At 41.2% G+C, this 14,320-nt stretch overlaps 1 protein-coding gene across 1 annotated transcript in view; it reads right to left on the bottom strand.

The window, feature by feature from the left end:
- Positions 1-13,590, bottom strand: part of LOC135198697 (torsin-1A-like) — a 46,863-nt gene extending 33,273 nt beyond the window's left edge. The window contains exons 1-3 of the mRNA XM_064226531.1: positions 13,258-13,590; positions 1,043-1,146; positions 548-709 (exon numbers count right to left, since the gene is read on the bottom strand). Of these exons, the coding sequence (XP_064082601.1) occupies positions 548-709; positions 1,043-1,146; positions 13,258-13,450 (459 nt within the window). The 5' untranslated portion in view covers positions 13,451-13,590. The remainder of the gene's footprint in view (positions 1-547; positions 710-1,042; positions 1,147-13,257) is intronic.
- Between the last annotated feature and the right edge of the window lie 730 nt (positions 13,591-14,320).

Here is a 14,320-nt window from a genome sequence, read left to right as displayed (position 1 = left end):
AATGAAAATGCTGTGACCCAGATAACACTGATCACAAATATCTATGCAGCAGCCAATTGTTATACTGTATCCAAAGTGACTTCCTTCCTTACCCTCAGTCCTAAGCTGCTTGTGTCCACCAATAACAATTCAACTTTGTGTTCACCCAGTTACTAGAGCTCCCAGAAACTGTTTTCTTGTTTACTATACAGGTAATCCTTGAGTTACAATGTTCCTTTTTAAACTGTTTAAAACTCAAATTCGTGTAGGATCAGCATATCATCCAAACGCCTAAGTGAGTCTCCAGCTGGTGGTGTGATGAAGAGGCATTCCATCACTTTAGAGCAGAAAATTATAAAGAATTGACAGTACAGTACAGTATATGTATAGATTATACAGTGTCGGCAAGGCTGCCTCCGAGTTAACTCATTTTTAAATAGAGATGGGGTCACTGAAACATACCCCTATCGTAATTACAGGACTACATATACTTCCATACAGTATCCCCATAATTTGCAATTCTGTTACTACTGTACTTATATCACCAATTAAAACTGAAAATTCTCACCTTGTATATATCTGATTGTTCTTTATGTGGAAAATGAATAGTGCTCACAAAAAAATGAACATACTGGCTCCTTGTACCAAGCTTATATAAGCTGTCAGTAATGAATCTGGCTACATAGTTTTTGCCACCCCCTGTCCATCCATGAAAGCTCATGACTAAAGCCTGTGGAAAAAAAGAGGTAATTACACCTAAATGGGGGAGAAGATCTAGAATATTTCACTAATTGCAAAACATAGAGAAATGTACAGATAATCTGTGTCATAGTCAACAGATTCACGTAATGATTAAGGAAATATCAGTCCTGTACACATACTAGAGTGATCCACATAAACTAATCATTCTACTCAAAACTAAATGTTTTACAGCCTGCTTTACATAGTTCAGCTCTGTAAGTGTCACACTGAAACTATAGTTAATGACAATATAAGGACCACACAAAGCTATCACCAGACCAATGAATTTAACATCTTTTTGCCAGTCTCACAACTAACTTACCTTATTAGGTTGATCTTGGCCAAGATGACTTTTTAGAGCTCTGGGGACGACAGTCTGAACCAAATGTTGGCCATACAAGTTCTCACTGAAGGCTAGATTCAGAGCTGTAAAGAGAAAACCGTAATTTTATAAGCCATAATACATTACACTGTTGCTCAGTTGATACTGCACCTTTAACCATAAATTCTTAAAAGCATATTCACAATACATATATGCATTCCATCATTACTGAAAGCCATAATAAGTTTCCTTTAAGAATTCTTTTGCTCTATTCAACAGTATAGTTTTACAGAAGCCATAATTCCGATGAGTACAGTATTTGCAAACAGCTCTGGTATCAAAGAAAGCAACTGAGCATTAACTGGTTGCCCTGCAACCCTGAAATACAATTGACATGAATGACTGATTCATATTCAAGGTAGACTGATCCTAACTTTCATCACAAGCAACTACAAATGTTGTGTGTGCTAAAGACACATGAACCATGAATGACATCATGATAATGACCAAAATATCTGCAAGTATCTAAGGTGATCACCAAACACTGATCAGAAGTCGTTATGAGCAACATATTGCACCAAACATTGATCACAAGTGGTCATGACCAACATATTGCATCAGAGTAGTAAAGCATGAGACAGCTGAATCCCAAGTAACAATGCACAACTACAGAGGAAAGTTCAATACATCAGCTTTTTGTTATGGTAACTTTGACGGGTGACAAGCACAAAGGTGTTACATTACATTAGAAAATGGGGCAAAGTCTGTCTGTGCTCCCAACAAAGAGCAAATAATACAACATTCAACAATATTCATAAATGCTGTATCTAAAATTAGGTGTAACTTGCTAGAGCTGGAATACAGCCAAATAGCAGTTTTATTTATTCTTTCTGTAAATACATCTATCTTGTCATTTATCTACATATCTCATCGATACCTAGAAGGAAAAATCTGTCTTTATCTAAAACTGAAAAGGCAGACCAACAATTAACAAGCACTTCAAAGAACAATTTTCTCTCTGTTGCAAACACTCAGCATTGTTAATCACACTTTTCAGGTGTTTAAACATAGGAAATGAATGAGGTGTGCCTGTTGCCTTAACTAAAGCACCTCGGATCAATCAGTCCTATTATCATTTAATATAAACATACTTTTCTAGCTGTTCCATATTCACAAAATTACATTTGATTTGCAACTAAACAGTCAACATAAAAGATCATTCTTCTAATCCTTCCAATTTTTGTCCTCTAATGTTTTACATCTCTCATCCACCATATGATTCATGTCAAACTTATGAAATCTCAAGTAATTTATGCCCTTTATAACCACTGCACATTTACAGCAGCATGGAATACTCTCTCTTCTCAGCAGGGCATACGTATTTGTTCTCTGTGACCATACCTTGACAACAGAAACAAGCGGTGATGTGATATCTGTCTCTTACACTATGTCCCCAACTCTAGCTTTATCTTATCATGATTCTTATGAGTCAAGTATCTCTCACCTCAATCACATTTCAGGAACGACGTAACCAGAAGCCAACGTAACCCGGGGACTGCCTGTTCATTAAATTTCCTTACTCTTCATGATATTGCCACCCTTTTCAGCATTAGCTAAAAAAAAAACAGCCTTATAACTAAGCTTATCATAAAATGTCATCTATTTACTACAAAAGGTTTTCCCCACTGTGACGACATCTCTCTTCTATGAAAAAACAGGTAAAACAGTTACAAGTCAGTTGGCGTTTGAAAATTTTTAATATTCTAATTATTTTTTCATGCCATATCCTGTTCAATTAATACTCCTCTTCTCACCTGTAAAAACACAGCTCCCCCATCCATACTAATTGGTGCACAGTTTGTGACATTACCACTGTTAAAATGCAATGCTGCATTTGTCCTTGAATATTACGTGTGCTGGGGTATCAGACATCTTACATGGTACCCAGAGATGCTTTCCAAGTTTGCTATGCAGTTACTTTTTTATAACAAGTGTGAAAGCTGTACCCATAATTTTATTCCTGAAGTAAGAAACTGGCTTTCACAGCTTAGCCTCGTGAAATTAGTGTTTCTAGCTAACTGAAAGGGGGAACCCCAATATGATTTTAATCACAACTCTCAGTCTAGAAAGGGCTAGCAAACTAGTATATTAGGTCAAGGTATTGTACAGGCTATCCTGGTTTTCCTTTTGTTTACATTACTTCACCAACCCAAAATCCCTGGTTTCTCATGAGGGATGGGGCAGCCGCAAATATAATTAGATAGGGTATGGCCCAAGTGAGTTGGAACCTCAAAAGTTCAAGCAATGATATAATGCATTACTACCCTACAACAATTCTTGTATTTTAATAATTTACTTACCTCTCTATCTAATTATCTACTAATCTTTAAATTTCCTTCTTCTTTTCCAATAAATGATCTCTTGTTCGTGTATTTCCTATTAACTTCTGGTATTTCTTCCAAATGAAAAAAATATTTAGCTTCTAAATAATATGGGATCTTGGAATCACATCCAAAAATACCTTAGACTAGGCTATCAGAAACGATATGCTACTGTAGTTTTAGAAGAATCGTTTATGCAAAGTGGAGCCACTACAGACAAGTGGGGATGGAGGGAAGGCAAATGTGTACATATGCTAAAAAGCTAAAAAGTGGTATTTCCTAAAAGCCTAATATATACATCCTAATAAAACCTTCCCTTCACCTAACTTCACTTGGGGTATTAATCTGACCTGGCCATGAAAGGTTATGACCACCTGTTACGAATAAATTTCACTTTAAACCATTAGCCTTAGGGTAAAATACCGTATGGCCGGCCGTTAACACGTCCTGTAACACAAGACAGACATTAGTCAAGAGCCAGCGTCTGTAGAAGCAACACCTAGAGATCTTCTACTTTCCTCTCGAAGTAAGTTTTTTCTCCCAAGTCATAAATTAAGACTATCACACTTTGGACTAGGGTAAAAAACCGCATGGTACAGGGGTGGACCATGTACGATCAATGTGTACAACCCCATGAAAAGTACATTATAACGCGTCCTGACATCGGAGATGGGCATCAGACGCGACTTGTTGTTGGTGAGAAATGGAGCTAAAGACCTCTACTCCGGTGTCAGGACGCGTTATAATGTACTTTTTTTGGGGTTGTACACATTGATCGTACATGGTCCACCCCTGTACCATGCGGTTTTTTACCCTAGCTATAAAATATAATTTCCATAAGTTTTAATGTGTGCACTGAACATTCCTGATGTTTTATTTCTTCCGTTGTAAAGTTTGAATTTAATACCATCACCAATCACGTGAATGCCGTGTTGGTTACAAAACAAAGGACAGTGAAGATCTTGGTCACAGTAAATTTGCAATAAAACTGAGTGAGGGTTTTATACCTACTAATCAGGTTAAGGAGTCTCAACATGACAGCATAAAAGATCTAACATTAAGTAATAGTTGAAGAAAGAGGGAGCAAGTGAATATCCGCAGACAGCGGATTTTCTTGTTATTGTGTGCTGTCAGTAAGAACATGGCGAAACGGCGCTTGGCGCCTTATCCGCATATTTAAATATGAGGATATAGGGTAGAACACCACGGCAGGCCAACCCTCATCACGGGGACGACGGAGTCTATAGCTAAGTATATATCTGCTGGGTAAGTTCCATGTACAAAAAGACTGAAGTTTCGTCAACATAATGTGATATATGAAAGCCCCATACGAACTAAAATAAGCATGTGAGCTCTTCGTAAAATATGTTTTCAAGGCAGTTTTGAAATCCAATATGGCGGCTACGTTTTGCATGGAAGGTTCTCATCGGTGACGGCCACCATCTTTCCCCAGCCTTCCCAGCACTCATTTGAACAATGTTAGCGTATATATGTAACGTTTATTGATCTTACTCAAGATTGCAGTTGTAATCAGCACAATAAAACAACATTTTGTTGCCTATATTAGTGAAAGTATGAAACTTGTTATTCCCGGGGTTATGGTTGGAACTGAATTCATTCTTACCTTGTAATCGGTGGTTTTTATCCTTACTGCCATCACAACTGAAACTCCACAGTGCTTATTTGATTGTAATTATACACATTTTGGTCTTAATTCACTCCACAGTGCACTTGAACCACGCTGTGGTTCCTGGTTCCTAAGCACTCACTCCGCAAACACAGTTACGAGCAGCAGACGACAACACTGATTATGAGATGCAAAGCTTTATTCCCTTAATTGTTTACTTTACTCAATATTTAGTTTAACTTTACTTCAAAATGTTTATTTAATTCATGTCTATTATCCCTTTTTTGCAACCAAATTCACCCCCAAAAATTACAAATGTTTCGGATGTATACTTACGAGCAGACGACGTGAGGAAAAATGTTATTGTTATAATACAATTAAGTTTGTTCATACTTACCTGGCAGATATATATATAGCTGTATTTTCTGAAGTCCGACAGAATTTAAAAATTCGCGGCACACGCAGTGGGCGGCCAGGTGGTAGTACCCATTCCCGCCGTGGGAGGCGGATATCAGGAACTATTCCCATTTTCTATTCATATTTTATCAGTGCCACTGTCTCCTGAGGGGAGGTGGGTGGGCACTTTAATTATATATATCTGCCAGGTAAGTATGAACAAACTTAATTGTATTATAACAATAACATTTTGTTCATGAAACTTACCTGACAGATATATATATAGCTGAATCCCACCTTCGGATGGTGGGAAGAGACAGAATAGGATTTTTTGGGAAACTAAATTAAGTAGATGATATACATCTTGGTTCCTCACCTGTTAGCATAGCCGACTTCGTGATTACTGTCACCAAAGTCTGCTTCTGCGTTACTAGAGTTGCCAGCGAGGTAGAGACCTGTAATGCTGGTGCGCTCTAGATGATCTGTCAACGGGGGCGTGACCACAATGTGACTAGACCATATGACCATACTTCTGAGGGCACCGAAGCTAAAACCACCACCTGACCTAACCTATCAAAGTTAGTTCCATAACTTCTAGGCTAAAGAAAAGAACGCGCCTCAAGCGACCAACCCTTCAAAGTTAAAAGCACACCTATCCCTTTTCTATAGGATAGGATTCGTGTTGCTTCCTGCCCCCAATAATATATCCTACGGAAATGTATGGTCCTAGCGACTTACAGATCTCAAATGTCGTCTTCACATCCCGTCGGGAGTGTGAAGCGAACACAGAGTTGCTTCGCTAAAGCGTGGCACTCAGGATGTTACTGAGTGTCATGCTCTGTTGAAATGCTTCCGAGGCCGCGCCCTCACTTCTTGAGCATTCATATAAGAAAAAATCTCAAATCTTTTATGCAAACATAATGAATGAGACCTCTTAAAAGAACTCCTTGGCTATAATGCCAGGGTTTTCTTGGACATGAACCAGTCTGGTCTTTTACGGAACACCGCAGATTGTCGGGAGTGTGAAGCGAACACAGAGTTGCTTCGCTAAAGCGTGGCACTCAGGATGTTACTGAGTGTCATGTTTCTGTTGAAATGCTTCCGAGGCCGCGCCCTCCATTCTTGAGCATTCATATCAAGAAAAAATCTCAAATCTTTATGCCAACATAATGAATGAGACCTCTTAAAAAAGAAAAAACTCCTTGGCTATAATGCCAGGGTGTTCTTGGACATGAACCAGTCTGGTCTTTTTACGGAGCACCGCAGATTGTCCGTGACCTTGACTTTCTATAGTTTTATCAAGATAAAACTTGAGAGACCCTACAGGGCACAGGACTCTAATGCCCTTGCCCAATAATTTGTGCCATACCCTTGGTCTCCAAGCCTTCGGGTCAAGGGTTAGACAGGTTTTCGTTCTTATCAAGAACGGAAGGCTTAGAGGACAGACCGCATTATGTCCTTTAAAACCAAAACCTCTGAAGATGGCTTAAAACCTCACTAACCCTTCCCTCTTTGCCGTGGCTAGACGCGGTTAGAATATTAGCCTTTCTGGTCACGTGTATTAAGTTTGCAGAAAGGATAGGTTCGAAATGCTTTTGGGCATCAGAAACTCAGACTACGTCTAAGTTCCATGCCGGAACCTTTGATCCAGAGAATTTCAAGATCTCCACAGACCTCAAAGATCGTGAAGCCTTTGTTGTTTGACAGAACCGAATCTCTGAGCCTAGAGGCCGTCAACAACATATTTGCATATTCTACAATAGTTAGGACTTCTAGCTTATCTCATACTTCAGACGGAAAGATAGAACCATAAGGAAATTCACAGAGGTCGAGTTGGAGGAATAGTCATTTCCCTTCACTTACTCCAGAAACGGCCTCCTCCGATTGAACACTGAAAATAGGCAGCACTGCTTTGCCTTGGCCAAGAGACTGCCATCTCTTGAAGATCTTATCGCTATGTACCGTTGAAGACGAAGGTAGATATTGAATGCAACCTACGTCTTCACAGACGAATCGAGAGAAGGATTCTCAAGATTCTGAACCTGTGCTTACAAATGACTGAAAACGCTAACCGCTATTTCATTGCTGTCCGGTGAGAAGTCGTAGTATCAATGAAAGCGGGGCGTTCTTCAGTAATGAAAACACAGGGGAAAGCAGCCTGAAGGACTGCTTCTCATGGGCTGAACATTTGGAAGTAGAGCTGTCAGGTCGGAGAGTAGGCGATGTCTTTATGACATATCTGTTAATTCGGGATGAACAATGAACAATTGTACACCTACGAATATGAGATATTTTAAAGACAAACTCAGATGTCTGCAAATCATTCGCATTATCAGTGCGATGCAGCGGGAGACTTGTACAGACTTCTGTTTACCGTGCGGTAAACAGTAAAATGAATAAGTCTAAGAGATATCTCTGTTGAAAATTCTCGCAATATCGAAGGCGATGGAATCTATCGTCACAGCAGTAGATGGTCCTTCATAATTGCGAGAATCCCCTTCAATCAGAGACCTAAGTCCAAGATTGTTGGGCAGAGATACGGTTCGGTAGTCAATCAAAGCAGGGGAGAGAGAGAGACATAAACAACCGTGCATCTCGGAGGCCCAGCTGATACTGAGCGGCTATCAGGCACAGGCAGTTCAATACGCAGTAGCAGAGCCTGAGCTCCCGCTGACTCGTCATCCTGAGTTGCCAGGTAATCCATATTCCACAAAGGAATGCGTTCGGCTAGAACCACCGAGCATAAAAGATATGCTCGAGCAATTATATTTAGGCGAAACGAATTTCGGTAAATATAAAAGTTGAAATGGTGTTGTCGTGACAAAACCATAAGTATATAAAATTGAAACAAACTCCTGGAGGTTGCAGGCAACCCCGAGTTGCAGTTCAATTAGAATACTTCTCGTCTAAGTCGCAATCCGTAGAAAAACTAGGATATGCGCCTACCCCTCGGACAATTCAACTGCTTAGTAGAATTCATGTCGCCGAGTTAATTATAAGTAGTATATTTATAGGATTCTGAACAACGATCTCCATCCTAAATTCTTTCCTTCAAGAAAACAAACAAAATAAGGATTGGAGATCGACCACCTTCGATCTCTATCAAAGAGAGTGAAGGAGAAGTCTTCCTCGAAGGAAAGCTTCAATGGTGAACAGAATACTAACTGCCTGAGTTGCCAGCTACTCCCTTTACGAACGGAATTAGGTATGATATTATCGAGCAAAAGGAAACTCTCAAGCAGGCGTATTTAAACGAAACGAGAATTCGCTAAATACAGAAGCTGAGTTGGTGTTGTCGTAACAATACCTGAAGAGTTGTTCTTACTCCGAAAACTTTTGGAAGGTTGAAGGGAGTGTCAAATAAATACATTAGAACAACAGTTCTTTCGGCTTCTATCCGCAGAGGTAAATACGATATGCGTAAATGACTTGACCCATGCGTTAGCAAAATGACGCAAAGATAAACTACATAAGTATTGTAGTAATTTGAACATCAAATTCTCTACTACATCTTTCCTCGACGAGGAAGAGAGAAAGAAAGGGAAACCGACTGTCCACGTTCTAATGAATGAGACTTTTTAAAAAGAACTCCTTGACTCTTTGCCAAGACTCTTTGCCAAGAAAAGGGAGTAATATTCGAATAGAGATCATCAAGAGAACCGAGGATCGAAAAGGACCGTTCAATGTTCTTATGATATTGGACATAAGACTTCCTGGATCTAGTCTACAAGTCTTTTTCTTACTCCCCGGATGAGCCTCTGAAAATGAATGAGAGCTCTTCCGAAATTTGTTAATGAGTTTATCCGCTTAAACGATAAAAACGGTAAAATCTATGACAATGAGAACTACCCCATTTATGAGGGGTCCCCCACTTAAATGACAATGGGGAAAACGTCCTGACTTGACAAAACTATTAGCACTTTGCTAATACTGTAGGGGAAAACCCTTTAACATGACCGAAAGTCACCCAGGAATCCGAGTATATAATCTTCCCGATTCTCAAAGAAATCGATGAAGAGGAAAGAGGGATTGAAGAAAAAATTCGGGTATGTCTTTCCGCTAACTCCGAATCCTTTTTTAAAAATTTCTGTAAAGAAATGTCCTCAACAGCAAATAAGACGCCTTCAACAAGTCTTTTCTCTCGCAAAGCGTCCTGCCGAGCTTCCACCGAAGCGTCCTGGCAAATGTCCACAAAAGCGTCCTGCTGCAAAAGCGTCCTCAAAAGCGTCCTGGAAAGCGTCCTGCTGAGCGTCGTCAAAAGCGTCCTGCCGAGCGTCCTCAAAAAGCGTCTTGGAAAGCGTCCGTGAGCGTCTGCTTAGCTACGAGCATGTCTGAGCAGAGAACACCAAGTCTTCTGAACGACGTTCCAGAGAGGAACTCGTTGAGCGCCTTGATGCATGCAAGGCCCGCCAAGAGGCGTCCTGGCGAGCGACCTTGCCAACATCTCAATGTTATGACGAACCGCGTTTTGCGTATGACGTTGAATATTTTTAAGGGACGTCCTCATGCGAGTCTCCATGGAGAGCCACACGCTGCTCCTGAAGAGTGTGAACACTAAAGGAAGACGTATGGCTTTCGTCTTCCGCAAGGTGCTTGCCGAGCGTCCTGGAGAATGTCTCTACTTACAGGACGGTCGAGCACCTCCAAAAGCTTCCTCACGTCTAAATTGCCCTTCTTATGCAGACCAGAGACATAAGTTGTTTGACTGTGCAAAGCAGCTTGCCGGCCGTCAAACTTATCAGCTTGCTTTTTCGAAGTAAAGCGAACGTTACATAACGTATACGGAGCGCCATGAGGAGAGGAGACGAATACTGAGTTGCTCCTCCAAAAGGTGGAATCAAGAATGTCCTTGATTACCAAATTCTTTGGAATGCTAGCGAGGTTGAAACATGCTCTAAACTTCATGGAAGAGTTCACTCGCAGGAGGCTCAAATCACTCTTCTGGCAAGATGAATGAGCCTCCTAATAATGTATAAATGATGTATACATGAGCGTTCACTCACAGGAGGCTCAAATCACTCTTCTGGCAAGATGAATGAGCCTCCTTAATAATTGTAAAATGATGTATAAACATGAGCGTTTCACTCGCAGGAGGCTCAAATCACTCTTCTGGCAAGATGAATGAGCCTCCTTAAATGTCCCTTAGAAAAGAGCCAGTGCATTCTTCTAAAAGGGAAAATGTGGTCTCTTTACTCTTTCATCCTCTCGTGACGAGAGAGAGGACGTGAAGCGTCCTCTTCTCTAAAGCTTCTTTAGGGGGCGCGAGTCCTTCCGAGAACTCCAACCCCTGTGTGGGGAGGACGCCTCGGAGGACGAGAAGCAATCCTTCAAGATTCGTGCACGTGCTCGATCTTCGGCAGCCTGGGAAGCGACAACAGGACTGCCGAAAGGAAGCCAGATCAGCATGAAAAACCCGTAACCCTCCTTCGGCTTTTGACATGCCCTCTCCCTGGTTTCCTGGGAGTCCGACAGAGGTCTAGGCCTAGAGGCGTTATGGGGCCGATCTGACGTTCCCTCCTAACGAGAGAGAGGACGTGAAGCGTCCTCTTCTCTAAAGCTTCTTAGAGGGCGCGAGTCCTTCCGAGAAGCTCCAACCCTTGCGCGGGGAGGACGCCTCGGAGGACGAGAAGCAATCCTTCAAGATTCGTGCACGTGCACGATCTTTAGCAGCCTGGGAAGCGTCAACAGGTTCTGCCCAAGGGACGCCAGATCGGTGGGGAGCCCCCGTAACCCTCTTGCGGCTTTCGACATGCCCTCTCCCTGAGTCCTGGGAGTCCGACAGAGGTCCAGGCCTAGAGGCATTATGGGGCCGATCTGACGCCCCCTCCACAACACAAAGGGGCACTACACTTCACAACACTGATTGGAGAGCGAGCACTTTAGTCTAAGATTACTTGATGTAATCCTCTAGCAGACACTTCTTCTAGGCCCGTAAGCCATACCACAGGGTTAGGCAAAATAAAAACTACAGGAGGTTAGAAGGTTCATTATTTCTAACTTCTGTTTACTGTGGAGGAAAACTCCTGATTCTAACACGCTCTAAAATGCGTACATGAAACCTGTTTCTTCCGTAATCAGTCACACATTACACTAATTACATTGAACTTATGCAAAGAAAACATGTAAACGTCATATCTACTAAGTGAGTGTCTACCGAAAGTTCCGGTAGCCTCACCTTACCATGCAGACAACAAAGTCTGAAACTAGGCTAACTAGCTTCAGACATCAATGCAATGAGGAAAAAATTTACGATAGCGTATGCCTAGCCACAAATCCAAGATAATCGAAAGAATAATTAGGATACTTAAGCGGCTAATGAAGTTTTCAAAATCCTAGGCGGAGGTCTGTAAACAGTTGTTTACCGACCGGCGACAGAAAAAATATGAATAGAAAATGGGAATAGTTCCTGATATCCGCCTCCCACGGCGGGAATGGGTACTACCACCTGGCCGCCCACTGCGTGTGCCGCGAATTTTTAAATTCTGTCGGACTTCAGAAAATACAGCTATATATATATCTGTCAGGTAAGTTTCATTAACAAAATGACTCATCGTTGCCAATCTAGTGGAGCGTCACACATACGCCGATGCATTTACAAACTGTTTCGATGAATTCTAGTTGTCCTAGTAATGCAGTAATGATAAAATTGCTGTAATATGTACGTATATATAATACAAATAGATACGCTAATTTCACTTATTTCCCCGGTTTTGTGTAAGTCTTATACCTAGTTTGGAGGGTAAACACATACCAATTGACAACACTGATAAACAATTGAAGAGCGCAAAACGCCGCAAAGAATGCCGTAGTCCCCTTGAATAAGTGCTGGTAAGAGGTTGGTTTACGATTGTTGTGATGAAAGTGCCCCAGCGTCTATGGGTACAAGTGGTGTGCAGATTTAGCACAGGAAATGGGAAGTTTGTTGACACAAGCGACTCCATAAACATCAAGATGGCGTCAATCTTCTAAACATTTTTAGTTGTAAGTAAAAATTTCTAAAGCGTTTTGGTGAGATTTCCACTGCCGTAGCCACCCTTTTCTACCCTCTGTTTAAATCTTAAAATTTGGCCTTAATTTCTAACTTTGGAGAAAATACTTACTTCGAAAGGAGAGTAGAGGTCTTTAGCTCCGTTTCTCACCAACAACAAGTCGCGACTGATGCCCATTTCCTGTGTCAGGACGCGTTATAATGTACTTTTTCGGAGGGTGGCAAGCGTTGATTGTAGGTGGCCTGTTTGGCCTGCTGTGATGTTTTACCCTATATACAAACTACCCTAAAAGAGGGATAGATTTTTTATATTTGGTAGATCTAAGGTATTGTTTGTTTGTTTGTTTGGTGTTTTAACGTTGCGTGGAACCAGTGGTTATTCAGCAACGGGCTAAGGTATCTATCCGCGGTGGCCTAGCCTATGGCAGTTGCGGTTTTTCTATGCAGTTTTACCTACTAAAAAAGAATTTTAAGTAATATTTATTCGGACGACTGTAATTAACCCCCCAGGAGCCAGTACTAAACACGGCGAAATACATTGGACGCCCCAATCCCTAGTGGATGTCATATCCGCGGTTACGTTCTTGCAGTCCGTGCGGACTGCTTCTGTAGAAATACCTTAGCCTATATTCTACTAAACAACCCTACTTACCTAAACTTAGGCCCCTGCATACGCAAAGCTACGCGATGGGTTACGCTACACTGATAGGCTACCTAGGCTAAGATTCGACGGGCTACCCTTATTAGGTATCAAATAGCTAAACGTTATCTTTAAACAGCGCAAATCAAATATGAACCAGCCATGGAAGGGGAATTGGCCCACCTGTCACGTTCAATTTGGTCCACTTGGACCTGGGGGAGCAGCACTCGTAGAAGGCACATCGCACCCTGTCAAATCCAGCATAGAGGGCCGACCCCACGATGCCAATACTCGCCACGCCAATGGAGACAGACGCCTCTGCGTTAAAGACGATCGCAAGGCCCGTCAAAGCAGTCAAGATCCAATGCGGCTTCATTTCGAAGGGGTGGAATGTGTGGGCGGGAGAGACATGTGGGGGAAGAGACCTTGCAGCCTGTAGGAATTAAAAGGCAGCAGCTGAGCGCGAACTGACTCGGATATTTGTTTACTCTCTGACGCGTTCGAGTTGTCTTTTAAATACGGGTTGTAAAACGGCGTTTTTCTCTTCACATCAAATTGATTTATATCGTTTTTAAGCATGCATCATAAATGTTCGGCATGATTAATAAATGTTTAGCTTTTTAATGCTTTTTATAGGGGATGTCAATGGCGAATTGACTCTGTGTTTGTTCACTATCTGACGCGTTCGAGCTATGCAAAAAATACGGTTTATAAAACGGCGTTTATCTCTTCTCACAAAATTAATTAAAACAATTAATTTTTAGGTTTTCATGCTTTACGTATGCTGCAGGACTTTCATCATTGTACTGTATTTCTTAATTTAATCTATAATGAATTTCCCCTTTAAATGAACATTTAGATATGGTATCATACACTCATGATTAATCCACGGTCTATAGACCATATCTCTGTGGGTCCTGGCTATATCTATGGACCTTGGCCACGATGATATCGCTATTATAAAAGCTTTTTTTCTTATAGCATTTTTCTAAAATAAGTTCTAATGCAAACCTTGCGTATCTTTCTTGTGAAAGTCACAAATTAATCGCAAGATGTTATTTAATATATACTTTATATATGAGCTTCGTGCACTGTCAAATTACCCTACTCCCGTTTAGCGTAGACATCAACCACCTTGATTAAAAAATGGGAATTATTAAGTAAGGCAGGAATCGTTGATTTCCAAGATATATTGCCGTTTCATGTACCTTTACTGATGTTGACCATTTTGACCTCAAAAAATCAT

Source organism: Macrobrachium nipponense, chromosome 22 (genome assembly GCF_015104395.2).
Source record: "Macrobrachium nipponense isolate FS-2020 chromosome 22, ASM1510439v2, whole genome shotgun sequence".
Taxonomy (NCBI): Eukaryota; Metazoa; Arthropoda; class Malacostraca; order Decapoda; family Palaemonidae; genus Macrobrachium; species Macrobrachium nipponense.
This window is presented reverse-complemented; position numbering and strand designations above follow the sequence as displayed.